This window comes from Elgaria multicarinata, chromosome 3 (genome assembly GCF_023053635.1).
Source record: "Elgaria multicarinata webbii isolate HBS135686 ecotype San Diego chromosome 3, rElgMul1.1.pri, whole genome shotgun sequence".
Classification (NCBI taxonomy): domain Eukaryota; kingdom Metazoa; phylum Chordata; class Lepidosauria; order Squamata; family Anguidae; genus Elgaria; species Elgaria multicarinata.
The window spans coordinates 26,305,855-26,327,835 of NC_086173.1; the positions used below are offsets into that span (position 1 = coordinate 26,305,855).

Sequence of the window (21,981 nt, forward strand, 5' to 3'; positions counted from 1 at the left end):
GTGACTTCATGGACCAGCCCACGCCAGAGCTTTCTGTCGGCTGTCGCCACCCCTAGCTCTCCCAAGGTCAAGTCTGTCATAGGAATTAAAATCCAGATGGAAGATGTCCTCATGGACCCCCCACACACATTAAAAACCCAGTTAGGGTGCAATCCTATGCATGTTTAGACAAAAATAAAAGGCCTACATGTATGCATTTAACTATGGGACTTATTTCTGAATAAAGATACTTAGAATTAGAATCTCTAAATGTTGCATCCTCTGCTACTCGCACTAATCCAAGATATGTGGAGGTTACTTGTGGCTATTTGGTGCACATACCCAAAAGTAATATGCAAGCCTTTCATTTAGCAATCTCATGATGATAAGATAGTGTGAGTGTGTGCATGTATGTATGAATAAATAGGGAGGACCTCTATAAAGCAAGTCTGGGAGTACACACAATACTCTTCCCCCTGTACTCATGCCATTTAATATCTGGGTGATAGATTCCTTCCTATCATACACAAAACTGCTGTATTAGAGGGAATGGTAACCATTCATTTATATAGGGAAATGTAAGTTGTGCACTCAGAAACGTCAGAATGGTTGGGGCTAGATCTGTAGCACCTTGACTTTGTCCCATATAAGTAAGTGACTTGAGTAGAATTAAATTCAGAAGTGACTTGATGAAATCTTTTGGTCTACTTCTTGAATAAAGATCACTTCTGCTCATTAAACTTAAGGCAGTAAATATTTTGTAACCTGTGTGCTTCTAGAAACAATTATGAAATTAACAAAGCTTACAGAACCTGTGGGAAGAACCATATTAGATCATATGTTGTCTTCAACAATAGGTAATTACATTTGTGCCTCATTACTGGCAGTAACCTCAGCCTGCAATACAAGATAATCTTTTCCAGGAGACCACAGAGTAGATGGACAGTTAATGCTTCTGCAGCAAAGGTAATCCAACAATTTATTTTATTTTTAAAAATTAAAATTTCTAACAAAACTAAAAATCAGTGTCTATATCTTAGGTAAAAAGAGTGGCATCAGGGCATTAATTTAAAAATATAGGAGGTACTCATATAGCACCCAGTTTAACCATGTCTTGTTTGCATAATGCAGACATTTTTTGAAAAAGAATGAGGGCTTTAGAAATGCTATATATTATAGATATGAAGTACATTACACTTTTCCTTATACATACTCTCTCCTTCCAACTCTTGGATGAGAATGAAAGATTGAACATAGTTTTAGAGAAGGGCAATAGAAAAGATCTTGGAAAAAGAACAAGTCTTTAGTAGCTCAGTGTACTGCATTTAGATTTTGGAAATAAAAGATCACAGTAAATACTTTCACTTGAGAAAAAGCTTCTGCAACCTACATGCTTTTGAATCTTGCAGAATAGGCATAAAGAGATGGCAAAGAATCAAAACTATATCAATTCAGCCTTAAGAACAAGGCTAATGTTAAGGGGTGGTTTAAATAGTAAAACTGGCTTTCAAGAAGAGTCTTGTAGATTAGGTGTACTGTTGGACTGCAATTGCCATCAGCCTTAGCAGTATAGCCAATGATCAGGGATAATGGGAATTGCAATCCAGCAACATCTGGAGGGGTATACATTCCTAATCACTGCTGTAGATCCATTATTTTTGCAAAGCCTTTACTCTGAGATTAGACATTTACTTCAACCAAAACATGCATTCCAGGCCTTTGCATGGCTGTTATACAAAGTGTCACATATACCCGTGTACACTATATACCAATCTATTAGTTGAAGGATTAAGACAGCAACGTGTTCCTGGTAAAATTTAAACTAGAACAAAGGGGAGCCAGGTTCAAATCGCCACTGAGCCATGGAGCCCATTGGTGACCATGAATCAGCAACTATCTCAGCCTAACCTGCCTCACAGGGTTGTTGTAAGGATTACCTGAATTGGGGGAGAGCCGTATGTGTGCCACACTGAGGTCCTTGTAGGAAGGGCTTTCTTTGTGGCAGCACAAAGGTACTCCCTGCACCAAGAAGTTAGGTCCTCTTTATCTGTGTTCTGCTGGCAATTGAAGACATTTCTGTTCAAGCAATCATTTGATTTTGTTGTTGCTGAATTTAATGTATTGGTTGTTAATTTTGGCTCTTTATTTTTTGTCTTTGCTGCTACTTTTATTTAGGTATAGATGTTTTAATGATTGAGGTGCTTGTGTGTATTTTAAGCTGCTTTGAGTAACTCGTTTTCTGGAGGGGAAAAGTATGACATGTATTTATTTTATTTATTTATTTATTTATTTAGAATATTTATATACTGCTCCTCATTGAAAACATTTCGGAGCGGTGTACAAGGTAAAATGAAAATAAAAACAGAATAAAACAGTTAAAACAAAATTTAAAAAGAAGCAAAACAACAACAACACAGAAATCCAAGGCTGCATGTTAAAAAAAAAAGGCTTCTTGGAATAAAGATGTTTTCAGGAGGCGCCGAAAGGAGTACAAGGTTGGCGCCTGCCTGACCTCCAGAGGCAGGGAATTCCACAGGAGGGGCGCCGCCACGCTGAAGGCTCTTCCCCTGGTGGATTCCAATCGGAGGATGGATCTAGGTGGAACCACCAGGAGCAGGCCCTCGGATGACCTCAGTGACTGGGCAGGTTGATAAGGGAGAAGGCGCTCTCTCAGGTATCCTGGCCCCAAGTTGTTTAGGGCTTTGTACACAAGTACAAGAACCTTAAACCTGGCCCGGTAGCGAATAGGCAGCCAGTGCAGTTCCCTCAGCAGAGGAGTTACATGCTGGAAAGGGGCAGCTCCAGACAACAGCCGAGCTGCAGCATTCTGCACTAGCTCCAGCTTCCAGAGCAGCTTCAAGGGCAGCCCCACATAGAGCGCATTGCAGTAATCCAATCTTGAGGTTACCAATGCCTGTACCACCATGGTCAAGCTATCCCTGTCCAGGAGAGGCCGTAGTTGGCGAACCAACCGAAGACGGTAAAAGGCATGCCGAGCCGTGGCGGCTACTTGAGCCTCCAACGACAGAAATGGGTCTAAGATTTCCTATATAATACATAATAAAAAGAGCAGATACACTACACTCACAATTTATGACACCTTAAAAACGTTTATCCATCTGCTACTGTTCATTTGGTTTTCATTAAAATAAAATAAAAAGCCTGATTGGATATAGGAAGTATTTAAGAGAGTTGTTGATGGAATAAGAGATTTCAAAGAACATCTAATCCAACCACCTGGTGGTGCAGGAAATCTGCAACTACAGATCCCCCAATATGTGGCTATTCAGCCTCTGCTTAAAAAATGCTAATGAATGAGAGTCCACCACTATCTGAACTGTACTGTCAGAAAGCTCTTCCTGATGTGGAGGAGAAATCCTCTTTCTTATAATTTGAACCAGTTGGTTTGAGTTCTACCATTTGCAGCAACAGAAAATACATTTGCTCCATTACTTGTCTGACAGCTCTTCAGATATGTGAAGGTGGCTATCATATTATCTCTTGATTGTCACTTCTCCATGCTAAACCTATCCACCTCCTTCAACCTTTCCTCATAGACCTCAACCTGCATTGTAATATCCTCATCCCTTGACAAGCTTATCTTCTATACTGCTCACAAAGTCATATCTCCTTTCCCTCTCCCATGTAGCCTCAGGCCTTAGCTAGACCGGACTTTATCATGGGGTGAACCCCGGGATCGTCCCTGTGCGTCCACATGACGCACAGGGGATCCTGGGATCAAGGAGGGATCATCCCTCCCTTGCCCTGGGATAAACCCTTCCCCTTTGGGCCCAATTTTTCCACGGTCCAGGGCTGAGCCTGAGACTGCAGAACGTGTGGCCCATTGCCACAGTTTGACCCAGCTCCGCACGAATACTCACACAAAGCTGGGAGCCGTGCACGGGGCGCAGCGCTCCCCAGGAGCACTGCGCCCATTGGGGTTAAGGTGGGGGGAGCGGGGAAAGTAGTTTAACATTTTTAAAAAACTTACCTTTAGCGCACAAGCGTTTGTGCGCTCTGTCCTCTTTAAAAATAAAAAAAGGCAGACGCAACACCTGTCTTCCTGAGGTCATCGTGCCTCACGTGTAAATGGAGGAGGGATCTCGCGGTAGTCACAACATGAGATCTTCCCTCCTCCGTCGCGGACTATAAGGTAAGTCTAGCTAAGGCCTCAGTTACCAGCATTCTTTGGCTGAGAATCATTCAGTAAAAAAATTGGCTCCAGATGTATGGAGAGAAGGAGGTATAAGGTGCCCTGAAACACAGTTGATGTGGGAATTATGCAGCCCCAGTTTATCTAGTGAATGAATACTACTACAGTAGATGTTCAGTAAAAGCTCTAGCTGAAAGAAAATGTACCAAAGCATACTTGCCGTATGTCCCTCTTCAGATGTTGGCGGTAACCAGAATGCCTATCAGTCATTTTTCTGTTTTCCCAAGATACGTTATTATTTCTCAACTTTTTCAGCCCTTTCCCTCCGCAGACCTGAGCAATGTCTTCTGATGAGCACTGGTCTCCAGGCGAAGATGACAGTCAAACATCTAAACTAGTTAGAAAATCTCGGGATTCCCCCTTCGTCCCCATAGGTGAGTTGAACCTTTAAGCATTCAAGAGATCGTGTTGAATACTATCTAGAGTATTGCTGTGGAGACCTGGGTTTCAATCCCTGCTTGGCAGTTAAGATCACTGGTTGATCTTGGACCTGTTGCACACACTCAGCTCAATCTACCTTACAAGGTTGTTGTGAAACTGAAATGGAGTAACTCTCATGTATGCTGTCTTGTGTTCTTTGGAAGAAGGGTGAGATATATATGTGAGACATAAAAACATAAGTAGTAGTAGTAGTAGAAAGGCTTAGTGTTATTGGTACAGCAGCATCTGAAGTCATAAATATGACATGCCTAAGAGTGATGTGGAGACAGTCACTCCAATCAAGGAACAGAGGTAGCAGTCTTATGCCCCCTAGATGGCATCTGGAAGGACATAGGATTGTTCAGCTTCCTGGCTCCAAGCTGGGATCCAGGAAACCATGCTGTCAACCGTGCTGGCTACCTCTGTGTGCACGCAAAATGGAAAGTGGAGATGGGGAAAAGATGCATTTCCAGGGGCGGGAAGAGGAAGAGACCAGCCTTTCCCTCTCTCCTCCAAAGCCACTGCTAGAGGGGCAAAAAACATCCACCTAGCTTAAGTGCAGGGCAAGTTTGGAGGCTTATGAGTAGCCAGGGTGCATCCCATAGGATTGTGTCTTTAATTACCTGTTCCATATATCTGGTTCCTATATCAAGCTGGGTTTTTTAAAAATAAATTTTGCTGTTTACCTGCGGGATCGCCTTCTCCCGTACAATACGCCCCACACATTCAAGTCTTCTGGGGAGAACTTACTTCAGTCAGCCAAAACTAGGCTGACAACTGTTACCCAGAGGACCTTTTCTTCTGTCGCCCCAACTGTGGAATGGCCTGCTGGAGGAGTTTCGGCAACTTAACCCTCCAAGTTTAAGACAGCTTTAAAGACAAACCTCTTCCGGCAGGCCTACCCAAATGAATTTCAAACCAAAGAATTTTAAGATGTCCTGATTGTTAGTTTAATATTATATTGGTCTTATATGTTCTTTTAATTAATTCTATGTATTTGATTTATATTGTATTGTTGTACTAATGTTGTTCCCCGCCTCAATCCAAAGGGAGAGGCAGGTAAGAAATGATGATGATGTTTTTGTTTGCTTTTATTGTTTTAAATTGTTCGCAAATTATTGCTGTCTGCTGCTTTGAGGGTCCTTTGACAGAATCACAGGATATAAATGTTTTAATAAAATTAATGTGCAGAAATGCTATTCTGTCTGTTCTGCTGTATCGGGGTTGGACTCGATGGCCTTATAGCCCCTTCCATACTATTCTATGATTCTATCTACAGAATGGCTTCTCTACTGTAGTGGAGAAGAGTCCACACTCAAGAATAGAAAAAAAATCCCATTAAGTACCCCAACAGGATGCCCAAGCTTATTCATTAGGCACTGTGTATTCACAGCCCAAGCCATTGGGTGCATAGCCTGTGCTGACAACAAGATTTTGTGGCTCAAGACCAGTATTTTGTAGCAAATTTCTTTCTTGTTTTAGAAATAATATACATTTAGAATCATGACTGGTTCTTTAACCCATGAAGTGATGGGGCTGAGCCTGCTGCGTGCTTGCCACTTCTGCTTCCCCTCTGGTTTTGTAAACAGCCCAGGAATGCCCCTTGATGCAACGAATGAACCTGGAATAAACAACCTCACTCGGGATGTAAGCTTCAATCACCCAGATCAGTAACCTCATACCAGTGAAGCTCTTATGCTAAATTTATTATGGAGCCTGACCATTCATGATGAGATGGTTAGATTGTTGTGCTCATTCAATCAGCATCTTGAGAACAAAATGGACCTTGAGAATGCAGAAATTGGAAAACCCTGGCATAAACAATAGGCAGGAAACTTAATATGTATCCATATCTGCATATGCTTTGGACGTAAGCCATCTTTTTAGAAAAGTCAATATATTTTATACTGACAAGTGAATGACATTTTCTTTTAGCGGTGAGGATTTCCTTTTTAAAAGATGTGCCCACGTTGAGAGAGGTAAGCAGAAACCTTGCAATCTGTCACCCATCAGCCTTCATTAGTCTTCCTTTCCATTTATCATCTCCAGAACTGTATCACAACAGGAGCCTTTCCAGAATTTAAAGTGATTTGTACATGCAATGGCCACGAACACATGCTAATTTGTATGCACTGTTGCCAATTAAGCTGGCTGCAAGGACACTGCTTGCCTCATTCAGACGACACTTGCAGTTGAAAGATAAAAAAGAAATGTCATTATATTCAATTATGTATCAAACGTGAAGAAACAAGAAAGCAATTTTACATTATCTGATTAATCTTCCAAGAGCAAGCCATTCAATAGATAAAGCTTAACACATCTGGATATCACTTCAGAGCAAAATAAAAAATTGAGAGTCGTTATGGTTACAGTGAATGTGTCTGGGAAACAACATCCAACTTCGCCCCAGAAAATGAAACATCCTGTTGAAACAAAAGGAGCTGGTGTTTACAATTTACTGCTTTAAACAACACTCTGATTCAAAAAGGAGCCTGTTTTAAAAATTCCGACCATTAAAATAAAATCATAGATTTGGTCACACACAACCTAGTGTTCAGAACAACAGAAATAATTTGGTATGTGTTATATCTAGGTTTTTCAGGTCGTCGCCCCCCACCCCACCCAAATTGGCCCTAGTGACTCTCGATATCAAGAGAGAATAACTTTGGCCCAGCCCACAAATTTAACAGAGACAAACTGGCACAACCCTATACAACTTGTCTACTCAAAAGTAAGTCCCATTAAGTTCAAGTGGAGCTTACTGCCAAGGATAAGATTACAGCCTGAAGCTGACTTTTCCCGTAATACTTACTGGAATGGGGACAAGCAAGCTGTAAGAAAAGGCAGAGAACAGGACCCTATGAATACGATTTATTTACCGGATTTGCATTTCATCCTTTCTCCAAGTTGCTAACATTGGCATAAAGGAGTTACTTCACTTTATACTCACAACAGCCTACTGAGTTTGGTAGGTTGAAGTGAACTTCATGGCTAAGCAGAGATATGAACCAAACTCACCATAGTCTCACCTGGTTCAGACATTACAGCGCAGACATCATGTTTAACCCATGATGAGTTGCAATGTCCGAGGGCGCCACTTTGCATATCTAACCCTTGTTTGCGGGTTGTGTGAATCGAGCAAACCTGGGTTATGCAAGGGTTAAACAACCGTCATATAACGCATGGTCTGTTCTAGGGTCATGCTTGCTGGGTTTGCCCCATACAACAACCCCGGGGCAGGGCTTGGATATGCAAAAAAGTGGCTGCATGCATCCCGCATATGCTTCAGCCTCCCTGTGGGTTAAATGACACATGCTAGGCTGTTGAGTCACGCAATATGGCCTATGTTGAGGACTCCACCAGTTAAGATTCAGGAAGGAACCCTGGGAAGCAGATGGTTACAGAGGTATTTATGTAATTTCATTGGACTACATGGAAACTTGGTCTGGACCAGTAGGGCTCTTTATGTGTTCATTACTGAACTTCATCTTTCTCTTTAATGTTCAGGGCTGGCGGGCTGCTTTGCTGTAGTAGGTTATGGTCTTTATAAGCTCAAGCACAGAGGAAGCCAAAAAATGTCAGTTCATCTCATCCACATGAGAGTTGCAGCGCAAGGCTTTGTTGTAGGTGCAATAACAATAGGTAAGACAACAAGTTCTGGTATCTAGTGGCCTTCAAAAATATTGTTGTTAAGTAATAACCCACCCCACTCCCGCAGTCCATAATTGCTAGAGGATATTGAAGCAACCATTAGCAACAACCATGTTTGGTTTCTTTCTTTTTTTTTAGGTGTTCTATATTCTATGTACACAGATTACATCAAAAACTTGGATGGGAGTGGGCCGAAGAAATGATCAACCTCACAGAAGGAGAGACGAAGAGCAAAGCATTACTTTTCAGTATTATTTTAGAATACCTATATGTATGAGAGCGTTTAAAAATGTATTCCAAGCATAGTGTCAAGATTTCTGCTAGCTCTGCTATTTATTAAAAGAGCTGCTATATGCTCAAGCCAAGCAGTGGACTTGTATCTGCGCTTGGTTTCCAAATGTAAATCCTCAACTTCGGAGCTTTGTGCTGGGTCTAGAGCAAGGGTGGGCAACTGGTGGCCTTCAGATGTTTTGCCCTAAAACTCCCATCAGACCTAAGAGCACAGACAGCAGGGAGGGATGATGGGAACTGCAGGCCAAAACATCTGGAGGAAAAAGCAGGGGAGATGAGCGTCCAAAGTAGGTCAGAAAGAAGAGAAATAGGTTCTCAGGATAAAAATAAATGTATTAACAAAAAGCCCAATGGATTTAGGCCTGTCCCTTGTTTTGAGGCATTCTTCAGGGGGCTGGAACATTAATGATAATTAAAATTACAAATTTGTTAATTTATTTTTGCATCCTAGGGAACCTTTTTCTCTTCTTTGTGACAAAACATCTGGAGGGCCACAAGTTGCCCACCCAGTCTAGAGCATCACTCCCAGGGTTTGGGGATGTTTCAGGGTTTCTGAAACACAAGCAATCATGCCTGTTATTCGAGCATTAACCTGGCTAATACATGAGCCTGTGATGCTGCCGTATACTGACTGAACCAGACTCAGACAATAGCTCTCCAAGGCCTCAGTTAGAGAACTCTGCTACTGGAAGTTCTTTTGGGGAATGTCAGGAATTGCTTGTAATGCATGTGCTCTGCCACTGAGTTAGGCTGCAATCCTGTGCCCATTTATCTGGGAGTAACATCAATAGGACTTTACTTCTATGTATAGGATTGCACTGTTCCAAGTCCTTCCCCAACATCCATCTCAAAACACAGGAAGAACAGAATAAGGCCACTTTTAGTTGCACATGTCAGGAAGCCAGGATTGGCTGCAGCTCCTTGTTAAATGCTCAAACAGTGGCAATTGACAGCTTATGTTGGCGTAAGGTATGAAATGGCCTTCAAATACAATGCAATTAATTTCATTTTGAGAGATGACAGAGTCAACCACATTACCTTGGGGATAGGCCCTCTCTCCGGGAACAGCTTGATCATCTGCATTTTTCTGCCAAGTGATAAAGGGAATTCTATAGCACATCAGATGATAATGTGTGGTAAAATACAGAGAAAAGTGTGTGATAAAACCTGTATGAGCTCAAGAGTTTTTCTGCATTATCTGCTCTAGAATTCTGTATTGCCTGCTTTTTCTTTTCTTCCATTCTACTCCTGCAGCAGCTTCCATGGAATTTACTTTGCTTCTATTTCACACTCATGCTGTAATTAATCCTATGGTAGTTTCTCCACAATCACAACTCTTCCCCCCGACCCCAATAATGTTTAAAAAAGAGGTGGAATGGAACTAGTTAATATATTTCAGTCATTCCTTTTACAAGAATGTATATCAGAAGACAATCAGTATTAACAGAGGAGACTGGATAACAAGATTAGAAGCCAAAAAAAAAGATGAATGTATTTGACATATTTATTTGAAAATCCGGACCTCCATTGGAACAAACAAAATCAAATGACCGATATATTTAAAATAAATTAGTACCCAATATAAAATGAAAATGGCAAAAATCAGGAGGGAAAATGGGTTTTGTAACAAGAGCACAGATTGCAAATGTATTTTTAAAAATGATCTGACAACAAAAGGCAGTTTCTGATGACAGTTTTGTAACACAATTGCAAATGTCTAGTGCAACTGGGGATGAAGATACATGTAACATTTTTAGAGCAGTGGGGTCACTCTGTAAATACCATCACCATGTTCAGTTTAAATGTACCTATTTTGCCCAAGCTTGGTGAGACACTCTTTCTCGCTCTCTCCCTCCCCATACCCAAGTTTGAGCATGTGAATATAGCGTGGCTCCTGAAGCACCTAGACTGTCTTGCAGCCTAAGATGGAAGAGGGCAAAACAAGAGCAACACCTTTGCAGCCTGGTTCTATGGATTTCTATGCAGAAGAACGCCCCACTGAGTTCAATGAGGATATACTAGCAATAAATGTGCACAGAACTACAACCTTAGGCTGTTTGCAATAGGGTAAATCTCCAGTTTTGTTATAGAAAGAATGCCATGATGCAATAGACATGAGTGGAGGGAGGAAGGGAGGGAGGGGGGAGGATTTCTCAATATGATGATCGCAGGATCCCCCCTGTCTACATGCGGTGTGTGACGTCCTGGGAACAAGAGGACATCGCACCCGCTTTTTTTTTTAATCGGAAAAGAGCTCCGTGAGGAGCTCCTTGCCAGGCTCCTCACGGTTACTCGTGAGGGGCCGGGATGAAAACGGGATGCCCAGCCACATGTCCTGCAGTCTCGGGATCATCCCAGGATCATGGGAAAAGTCGAGATAGAAGGGTAGGTCGATATCCTGGGGAAAGGGAGGGATCATCCCTCCCTGCTCCCGGGATCCCCTGTGCGTCATGTGGACACACAGGGATGATCCCAGGGCGATCTCCGGGATATCGCCCCGTCTAGCCATGCCCAGGAAGTGTGATTTGTAGAACAAAGGGGGTAACTTGATGCAGATGTCTGTACCATTTCAAGAGCTGTATTGGCACCAGATTGTTCCATATTACAGGGCACATGCAGACAACCCTAATATATGGTGCCAGGATGTACTTTGCAAACTAAAACAGCTGCAAAATAGTTAAATACTGGTCTTTTCTGCAGACACTACACACACATGGTCATATGTGTCTTTCTTTGCGAGCGTGAGGGCTGAAATCTTGGAACTTAGAAAAAAATACAAATCAAAATTCAGCAGCAGGTACCCTCTTCTGCACTTACAGATGATGAACAACTCTGCTCAAATCCCAAGGATTGGGTGGAATCTTGAAAGCGCTTCAAGGCTGGCCCTGAATTATATTGTGCTGTTGCCACATTTCCTGCTTAAAATAAAAAGCAACCTAACGGAAGCAGAAAGGGATCTTCTACTTCGTGGAGAATTTAAAAAAATAGTTTACCAGCAACAGAGTATGAAATGTCACAACTTTTAAAGCAATGGTTATTTTATGTTTTAGAAAATAAATCAGATGTGATGTGTTGAATGTAAAGTCTGTTCAGTGTGAGCTAAAGCAATCAGCTGATTTGACACTTTACCATCCATGGTATCTTAGCAACTCTATTCTAACTGCAAAATTGAGTGGTCGAAGAAGGGAAAGAAAGGGACTCCTGAAGGCACCATATTACGTTGATGGTGCTGCATGAATAGTAATAAACATAGAGACAGTGAGAAGGTTGGGGAAGGAAGTTGGAAGTGAAGGGACAAGGACCTGTAAAGGATGAACTGAGAAGACCCTACAAATTAGAAAGTTTTTAAATGTTGCAATTGGCATCTTTTTAAAGCCATCTCAGAAATCAAGGAAATGTTCAGGATACAGAACTCTGAGCAAGGCTTCACTGTGTGCCAGAGTTTGTCCATGCCCAGAAACTTTAGATCTTGGGCAGAGCAATTCTATGGAGGCAGATGGGGTGGGAATTCATGGTGAAGAAAGTGCCATTTCTTAAGTCCTACTGGGCTTGTGCTGGCTAAGGCAAAAAGTCTGTGTGGGGTGGGGGCCTTTACCTTTCCCCCTTTCCCGTTTTAAATTTCTCCCCACTCATTGGTTCCAATGGGATGAAAAATAACTACTTGAGGGCTGGTGCAGTTTCCCTCCAGACTGGGGGCCTGAGAAGGACAATCCATCTGACATGTCCCTGGGATGATCCCTTGGTTGGATCAGCCATGCTGGCGAAGCTTTCCTTGCTGGTCAAGAGAAGACTATCACAGCGGACCTCCCTCTCTGCCTGCAGAGGGGAAGGTCCACAGTATCCCATGACCCTGGGTACGCCCTCCTTGAAGGGGTTCGGGATCTCTAGCAACACCAACTAAACTTTCCAAGCACTTTCTCAAAATCAGCCTTCTTTGGAGGAAACCATGGCAATTAAACTGGCTTAGGCTTGAAATTTACATGTGTACAGTCTTCCCTTTAGATTCCCCTGTGCTATGTTTTCACATCCATTTCTGGGGGAGTATGACTGACAGCAGAAAATCCAAAATTTAGTTCTGAAACAAATCTGCAGTCTCACAACGCAGACCTTTTAGACTGTGTCCAGGTTTACCTAATCATGCATTTAACACACACACACACACACACACACACAGAGAAATATTAAATGAGAGCAGAGATTTTCAGAAAACCTAAATGTGAACAAAATGTTGCTTTGCATGAGTGCAAGGAATAGGTGTATTGCCATACATGAGAATAAATGAAGCATTTAAGAGAAGGAGGTGGGGAAGGGCAAAGAGCTGATTAGGGAAAAGGCCAAGAATCACAAAGTAATTCTCTTCTGGCAGAACACATAGTTTGGTTGACAAACTGTCCTAGCAAATCCAACAAGAAATTATTCTGTCGAAACCCTATTAAGGGCATGAACTTGTGCTCTGGCTCACCTTCCAGCCATTTACGTTTTTATTTCAATGAATTCTATGCTGCCTTTCAAAACAAAAAAAATCCCCAGGTGGTGGGGCCTTTGCAGAAGTTCTTCCAGGTGGATTGTGCCCACCAGTGTTTTTCTCCTGTATGGTTTTTACATTGCCGAATTTTCATTTGCACTCATTGCCTACAGGATCATAGTTAGGATGATGAAATGCCAAGAACAGTATTCCTTAATTTATATAATAGTCTCCCTTAGTGTTGCAGAAATTTGGGAGAAGGAAGGGGTGCCCAATGATTTCTACCTTAGACAGACGGAGGCCTGCATCTACTAGAACAATCAATACCTTCACAGAGAAGTGTAGGAGTACCGAAAATATTTTTTTTAAATTAAAAACCATAAAGTTCCTAAAAACAAGATGGTCAGATCAGTACTACAGGTGATAGTAGGCAGCCTGTGATTTCAAATATGGCTCATTGCAAATGATCTGTGAAGCGATGGCAGAAGCCGGTGCTGAACCCCCCTTCTGCTCGCCACTCTCCCAATATGCAGCTTCTCTCCCAGCACTTTCCCCCCAGATGGGCTCTGAGGCCAGAAATAAACCCAACTGGGAGGAAAAAATGCTGGAATGATGAAGAGTGTGTGTGTAGGAAGACACCTTAGGGTTATCCCAGGAAAATGGAGGGATCGTCCCTGCCTGCTCCAGGTATCCCGTCTGGCGTTTGGATGCACAGGAATGATCCCGGGACGATTCCAGGACATAGGGCTGGTGTAGATATGCCCCAGGACCCTCTTTTCCTAGATGCAACTCCACTCCTGTTTTCCGTAGTGACACACATCTAAAGACATGCGTCTGTCCCTATTACCAACAATTCTGCCCCATCACAGTGTGTGATGATGGACCAGTTTACTTTGTCAGTAGCCTTATAGGAATCTTCACAGTCGACTTAGGCACAACCTCTAAAGACGTCTATTTTCCAGTGTACCAGACAATCCCTAATAACATCACTCCTCCCCGCCCCCGCCACTTCCCCTTATGCTCCTCTCTCAAAATAGTCCCAGAGCCAGACCAGGATCTATTTACCCCAGTGAGTGCAAAAGCTTAGTTAATATTTGGGTTTATATATGACATAAGTGTCTCAGAAACGTGAGTCTTACAAAATTCCAGTGGTGGGGGGCTATTGATGATGTCATCATGCATCCCCCCACCACCACTGGAATTTTGTAAGACTCACTTTTCTGAGACACTTATGTCTTATATAAACAAAAAATATTCACTAAGCTTTTGCACTCGCTGGGGTAAATAAATTCTGCCTGGCTCTGGGACTAAAAGACCTGTCTGACTCCGTTTGCTGCTCTTGACCGTACGTACACACTTGCTTCTGAACCAATCAACCTTTGGTTTTGTGCAGCATAGGAGGCCTTTTTTCCCCCTTTCCTTTAAAAAGTCACAATCTTACTACTGTAGTTCAGAGGGATTCATCTATTCATGACTGAGTCGGCATCCATGTTGTTGAGGAGGAAGAGTTCAGGGTGAGCAGCAAGTCCCAGATGATACTAGACAAGGCACAAAGAAAGGACACAGTTAGGAATGCTGTTTAGGAAGCAATCAGGTATGATCACACCTCCAAGGTTTCCTAAGCATGAGGCCATCCTCTAAAGAGTGCCCGGCATTTGTTAGGAAAGGTATTCCCTCCTCTCTTGAGTGTTCCAGGAGACTGGCTCACCAGTTAGTCCACTCCTATTTCAGTGCAGTTCTGGCGCCTATGCATTCCAGTTGGAACCTGACTGATTGCTTCTATCGGGTGCTTTCCAGATGGGTTAAGACTACAACCAATCTGGAGAGCTCCTTTCCATTCATCTGTGTTTTAATCGTAATCAACCGTGGATTTTAACAGTGATTTTTAATATGTTTAAGCGAACTGGTTAGAGATTTTGGGTAGTATCCGATGTCAGTCCTAAGTAGAATAGACCCGTTAAAATGAAAGAGACTTAGATTAGTCACAACTAACTTAGCGTAATTCATTTCACTAACATTGGATACTAGCCATTATTTTATTAAGCAGTACATAAGTATTACTAATAAATAAATACCATCATCCCCTCAGATGGAAGGTAGGTTGGCTTAGTTCAGTGTGGCATGTCCCTGATTTAATTTTGGAAATGTCTGTTTGCACCTCTACGTTGCCCTCCTTAGATAATTTCAACACTTCCAGACTGAAACATTCCAGAAGGGTAGCCATGTTAGTTCTGATGCAGCAGACAACAATATTTTATGACATTTAAAGGCTAACAAATAGGTTATATATATTGAGTGTAGAGAAGGGCAGAAGTGGGGTGGGGATTGTTTTATGAAGGGAGGCCAAAATGGCAAACAAAGCAAGTGATGGTCATAGGTGCATCACAGAACTGTGCAGATTACAATGAACAGCGCATGAAGTTAATTTGAGATTTGATCAAATCAATACAAGTTCCAATCACAGCCCTCTGGACTAGTGACCACTGGTGATGATTAGGCATAGCAAAAAGAAAGGTGCTAATACACACTTTAAAAGGGACAGATACTTTCTGGCTGCATTCAGACAACACAATTGTCAATAGTCAATAGTTGTTTTTCTAGGGAGTACTCCCCACACATGATAATAATCAACTGTGGTGTGGATTAGGATCAGCGTTGACTATTAGTTCATGCTGAGTTGACTCACTCATCCCTGGTCCTTTCTCCCCCTCAGTCCTCCACCATTGGTTATTGTGTTGTCTGAATCCAGTCTCTGACTCCCAGTCTCTATTGAGTCTGAATTCCACAATGCTCAATTTGCAAATGAATGATAACATAGCTTTGAAATCTCTCTCCCAGAGTATGATGACTCCTTCAAAATGTTCTGGAAGACAGAAATGCACCCCTATTGGTTTCCAAATCAAATCTGCAACTATTGATTCGCTTGAGTAAGAGGCTGCCCTGTTTGGCCTATGATAATGACAAAAGGGCATTATCAGATGCCGCTGTGTAGCATGTTAGAAGATGGGTAGGTGAATAAACCCCTGATAGTATTGATCGGTATTGTTTGATCACAGGATAAGTGTTGTTCAGATAGATACGGAGTTTATTGGCCCTGGGATTTGTTGTACTGTTTTGTTCTTGTTTGCATCTCCCACTTAGTGGCTGGTGAGGAGTTATCATTAAGTAGGGGTAGACGTCCCACCCAACACCTGTGAGAGGGAAGGATAATCTTTCATGATGGATGTAGATCCTTGATGATACACTGGAGAGGTTTTTAGCTCAGAACAGAAGGTGACAAATGGTCTTCTGTTGCTCTCTCTTGCTGGGCCTGTTCGGAGAAACTATCTGGCCTTGCCAACCTGTTTCCTCACTGCCCTAGGTATTGATATTTTAAGAATGCCTGATGTAAATTTTTGCAAGTGTTTGTCCTTGTTCAAAGGATCAGAGTAAATGCAACTCTGTTACAAACTTGGCTGTACACGATGGACTGTGTGGTGAACTCTGGATTATTGCTAGCTGCTAGCATGAAGGTATGTGTGTTGCTGTGTTGCAATCTGGTAGGTTCTGGTTATGTATTTATATATTCCTTCACATAGTTCTACTGTACTGTGGTGTCCAGAAAATGAATCCATTGCATGGAATAGTTCAGGCTTAGGTAAATAGTATTGTGGAAATAAATGACGATCTGGTAGGATTTCTCAAGGCTCTCCTTCCTATGGGTCCAGATGTTAAAGGTGTCATTAAGATATCTCTGGTTGAGAAACAATCATTTAGGGCTAGAAACGGAGGAAATATTGTTCTACGTCAGCCATAAATACAGTGGCATATTGTGTTTCTTTATATCATTGAATTGGTTATGCCTGAATTGGTTATGCCTGGTGACACCAAATTTGAGTCACACCCCACACTAACTGGATCTGGTGTTCATCTGAATGCATTTTGTATAAATGAGTGCTATGCAGATTACTGTGACACATCTACTACCATCTCTTGCATAGTTTTGCCTTTGGGAATCATTTTGTAATACACCCCCCCATCCTTCTTGTCTTTGCCCTCAAGGTATATTATACCTACCCATGTGGGTAAGTACTTCATAAAACTGACAAAGTGCACTGTGGCCCGCATGGAAGTTTATTTCCCAATACTGATGTTTGTTAAGGAATCTCAAGCCTTTTCTGCTTCTCCATGGATGCATTTGCCCCTTTGCTAGAACCAGAACGATAGCCCATTTTGTTCTCAGCTAAGCTATGCTGTGAGACCCTTTCCCCCCTACACTTCATTTCTAGAAGTTAGTCTGCTTTGCTATTTTCTTTTCCTTTCCTTACTTTTTAAAATAAAATAGCTACTACAATTTGGGAGTAAATGGTAGAACCAGAATGCTAAAACCAGAGAATGTTGGCTTGAAAACATAATAAATAAATACCTGTTGCTTGGGTGTTAGCTCTCTTCATTTTCTAAAATTGCTCTTCACACATCCCCCCACCCCATCCTTGACAATTACACATATTCAATGTAGGTGCAAGTGTAGAATTCTGGGATGGGAATAGTTGTGAGCCCCACTAATTTCACTGGAAGGAGATATGTGCTACACTTCCTTTGGGCACAGAACGTTTCTCTCGTGACATAAGGTTGGAGGAGCTCATGGAGTACACTGGAGCGCGCCCAGGGCTCATTGCATGAGGACAGGTGCATTTTATTGTATTTTTAGAATTGTGGAGCTGGACTTGGGCTTAGGGACTGATATTTCAGCCAACTGCTAAGCAAATTGATGCCACAAAAAGCGAAAACAAGCAAAAAACAAATTAAGGATCACTTTATACATTATGGTAATTTTATACAGTATCACTTGTGTTTTAGGGAAATGCAAGTTTCTGAATGTACATGCTCTGGGAAGAACTGACTGACAATGGGTTCCTACATGCAACAGAACAGCCATGTGCATTTGCTACAAGTGACTACATACATTCTGAGTGAGTGTATGGCATTTCCAAGACAGGAGTGTTATCTGTAGGAAAATCATGGTTCTTCCAGGAGGTCCTTAGTGAGTTGCCAACAGCCAAGTGCTACTCTCTTCCTGCCAATGGGAATTTGGGCAGCTTAAATTTACATATGCCAGCTTTAAAAAGTTGTGAATTGCTGCTAGAATCACAGCAACTAGAATGGAGGGTTCGTCAACACCTCTTCCAGAAACTCTGGTCTGGGATCTTGAAAGTTTCATGGTGTTCTTGATATATGTGATTTCAGAACGAACAAGGAAGAGAAGTTATCTATAAAACATGATTTCTCGGTGGTGATAGTAAAAGAGACACACAGATCATTACCCATTGGACATGATTTACATGACTTAAGACAAGTGCTACTCTGTCTTCTACAAGTAGCATAGAAACACCCAGGAATATCTGGCAGAGAAATGGACACTCACAGCTGAATACACATATACACAGTTCTACTATTTACCAGTGTCATTTTGTATCTAAGTTGCCAGACCTGGTCTAGACTGATAATTTAAGGGCACATTAATTTTATTTTCACAGTTATTTTTTAAAAATTGTCATTAACTGGCATTTCATGTTAATACACATTGCAAAAACCACTATCCACAAATCTGGCTAACTTCCATTAAATGCTTGAGAAAAGTTTAAGTTTAAACTATAAAGAGAGGTATGAATCAAACTCATCGACCAACTGCTTAATGGACTGAAGAACTTACCAAACTGATTCATGGGAGTTAAAGTTTAGTACACATTTTAAATATTATAGGAAGCTGAAAGTTTCTTAGGAGAAAAAAAGAATTACTTACACCTTCCAGTTCCCTTAAAGCTGGCAAAGAAAGCTTGTAATAAAAGAAGGGGAAGAGAAAATTCCCATAACTATATCAGAATTCAAGCTATGACTTGAAGCAAACTATTTGTAAGAGGAATGTGACTGGAAGAGAGTTTTAATCTGCATGTAATGCTTGCCCTTGGTACACTAGAAATGTTGCTAATTTGGAAGTAGTCATTTGAAGGCTGCTTCGTTGACCAAGAATCTGTTGGCATTTGATTTGGTGTGTTAGTAGGAAATTACTTCTATAGAATGTTAGTTGTTTTGGTAAATTTTCTCTATGGATTGTGACATATGAAGCCGCAAGAAACATGAAGAGGAAAAATACATTATCTAAAACAGACAGACAGTTAGCATCCAGAAGGTTAATCCAAGTCATTTCTAGTTTGCCCACCACACCCCCAAATATCTCTTTACCTTAATTAAGCAATATTCAGCTACTTTCTACCCATACAAGATGAACCATGGATGAAGAGGCTCATTTATCCACCAATTCCCAATGATTAACATCTACAGAGGCTTCAGCTTCACAGACATTTTTTTGCTTGTGTCTGAATGAGCCATTAAGCTGCATTTTCCAGCGAGTCAAAGCCTCTGTTGCTATTCACTCTGGGCAGGCTATTAAAGCCAGTGTCACAGGTTGCCCAAAGAGATGGTGGTACGCTACTAGGCTTTCAGTCCTCATTCAATTAAAAATATGGGTCCTGGTCAAAATTAAACTGCAGATGAGGGATCTAAAAGTAAATAGAGCATACTTATTGTTCCCTACAGGAAAACCATGGGCAGTATCCAGCGGTGTAGTTCCACAAACTGAAATATCACTAGCAGAGTTTCACCAAATCTTTCAGTTGCACAAGCACTTGTGCATTAAGCTAGCAGTATCTGATGGCCCACTCTCCTAAAAGTGGTTGTGCATCTGCTTGCACAAACATAACTTTAAATGTAACTTTAGTTTGATTCGTCTCTTGTGCATAGTTTGGAATTCAGTTTCTGCTAGTTCAATATCATTCATGCCGGTGGAATGACATCGTTAGATACTGCCCCACTTGTGTTTCATGGAATCTTTTGGGTCATTATTTGCAGAAATTAAGATGTCAAATCAACACATTTGGTGGGACCAGAAACATGCACTCTATATCACACACCCCAAAATGGTGGTGCTGGGAATTCAGTAGCTGGTGGGCTAGGAGTGGATTTTGACAAGAATTTGGGCTCTAGTTCTTGAACAATAATAGAACTGTGTCCCATGAAGTTGATTTATGGTATTATTTTGATTTATGGTATGATATTATTTAACCTGATGTGACGGCTACCATTTCAGATGGCTTTCAAAAACGTATTACTCAAATTCAGGAAAGATGAGTCTATCGACGGTTATTAGCCAAGTCAGCTAAATGGAACCTTCTTTTTATTCAGACATTATATTTCTCAAAAGCACCTGGCTGGCACCCATTTTAAAAATGGTGCTTTGTTTCACAGATTATACAAGGACTGATCTGGTAAGGAATTGTTATGCTCTTCTTATTTAATTCCACCACTTCTGGACATTATCATATTTTGTTATGGCCAACCAAAAGAATTATTCTTTTCGTCAGCTTCTCAACGGTTTACCATTTTGTATTGTATCTTCCAAAGCAGCCAAGTGAGCTTTGCCTTGTGTGCATAATTCACTGTTTGCAGCCTATAAACGGCAACACAAAACTACATGCAGATTTTAATGCATGTATGGAGCTCCATGTGAGACAGCAGGAACTTCCTTATTCCTGTCAATATCAAGGAGTGCTTGGCAGATGTGTGTACAGCATTCTTCCACACTACCCTGAATGCACCTGATCCTGTCTGATCTCAGAAGTTAAGCAGGGTCAGGCCTGGTTAGTACTTGGATGGGAGACTGCCTGGGAATACCGGGTGCTGTAGGCTCACTGAAGTGAATGGGAGGGAAGAACTGTTTGTATTCTGGATTGGGGTAAAAGTGTGTGGATTTTACAAAATATTTTTGTGCATATTTGAAATAAGGATATTATACTGCCAACCCAAATAAGATAACATTGATGAAATTAATTTAAATTAAAAAAGGAAAGAGACCCAAGTTGAAAAATGTTCAATTTTTTTAATTGAAATTTTCATTTATACAGACCGGTTTTTAAATTAGGTAAAAATAGACATTTGCTTCACAGATTATACAAGCTAAAATGTAGCTCAGCTATTTTAGTACATAATTGCTACATAGCTATGATTTTTCAGAATCTGGTACCATATTCAAACAGTGTCAGACATAAATTGACAACCCAAGAGGCAGTTTGTCTACCATCCTTCTGAGAACTTAGAAAGTTAAAGTGCATAGAAGAAAAAAACTAGAGTTGCTGTAGGCTGCTGGCCATTTAAAACAATCTGAATCCCCGACAGGCCTCAGTGTAAACTATACTGCTATCAAAAACGGAAGACATTCATCTATGCACTGTACAAAGCATTTTAACTCACACTGCAAAGTCTATATAGAAAATGCAGGACATAATTATTTTCAGAGTTTACAAAACAGAATTTTAAAATGATGTCTATTCTGAGTTGGGAGGAACGTTAAACAAGTTTCTTGATATACAGAAAAGAAGTGGTCAATTGTGCAGCCAGTACAAATAAAACTGGGAGTCATGAGATGATCACATAAATAGTGAATAAACTTTAGCAGCTTAATTGCAGCAAGTCTTTAAACTTGCTTACAATGGGAAGTGAATGCTCCACCATCGGGAAGTCCTGCACAAGCTCCTTTGAAGTGAATAGAGGTAAAAGGAGGAATTGCACCACAAGTATATGGCCAACTCAAGAGTTCTGAACTTTGGAGTTCCTTCTCCGCTGCAGGCAGGGTCTTCTCTTTTTACAAAAAGCCACCCATAAACTAGCACCATGGGATGCCACGCTCAAGTGTCGGAGGGAGAAACTGTCCACTTAATGCTTAATCTAGCTGTCTGAGGTAGAATGCTAGAGTTCTCTAGTTTCATACCACGTGCGGAATAATTCACTTTTGTCACCTTTATGTAACTACATGCCATTCTAGAGTGAGGGAAAGATTCCAGTTAAAGTCCTAAGCACACAAAGTTTTACCTCTCCCAAATAAAGAATTCTTCTAGCAGCCATTTGTGGGGGGGTTTCACAGTTACAA

At 41.4% G+C, this 21,981-nt stretch overlaps 2 protein-coding genes and 1 pseudogene across 3 annotated transcripts in view; 2 read left to right on the forward strand and 1 right to left on the reverse strand.

Annotated features, from left to right (window-relative positions):
- The first annotated feature begins 870 nt into the window (after window positions 1-870).
- On the forward strand, window positions 871-8,674 carry HIGD1C (HIG1 hypoxia inducible domain family member 1C). The gene is made up of 4 exons (XM_063123123.1): window positions 871-945; window positions 4,448-4,566; window positions 8,120-8,254; window positions 8,402-8,674. The coding sequence occupies exons 2-4, from the start codon at window positions 4,473-4,475 to the stop codon at window positions 8,464-8,466; spliced, it is 294 nt and encodes a 97-aa protein (XP_062979193.1). The 5' UTR covers window positions 871-945; window positions 4,448-4,472; the 3' UTR covers window positions 8,467-8,674.
- Window positions 8,675-10,044: 1,370 nt separating this feature from the next.
- Window positions 10,045-21,981, reverse strand: part of SLC11A2 (solute carrier family 11 member 2) — a 74,100-nt gene continuing 62,163 nt past the window's right edge. For both annotated transcript variants that reach the window (XM_063119731.1, XM_063119732.1), the window contains one exon: window positions 10,045-14,557. In XM_063119731.1, coding sequence (XP_062975801.1) covers window positions 14,480-14,557 — 78 coding nt within the window. In that variant the 3' untranslated portion in view covers window positions 10,045-14,479. The remainder of the gene's footprint in view (window positions 14,558-21,981) is intronic.
- LOC134397044 (5S ribosomal RNA) lies at window positions 20,626-20,744 on the forward strand (annotated as a pseudogene).

What these genes read in the sequence shown, in the direction of transcription:
- HIGD1C (XM_063123123.1), top strand. Translation starts at nt 4,473, where the DNA reads ATGTCTTCTGATGAGCACTGGTCTCCAGGCGAAGATGACAGTCAAACA. An exon ending in TTCCCCCTTCGTCCCCATAG is followed by an intron (nt 4,567 to 8,119) that starts GTGAGTTGAACC and finishes TTTAATGTTCAG; the next exon opens with GGCTGGCGGGCTGCTTTGCT. An exon ending in TGTAGGTGCAATAACAATAG is followed by an intron (nt 8,255 to 8,401) that starts GTAAGACAACAA and finishes CTTTTTTTTTAG; the next exon opens with GTGTTCTATATTCTATGTAC.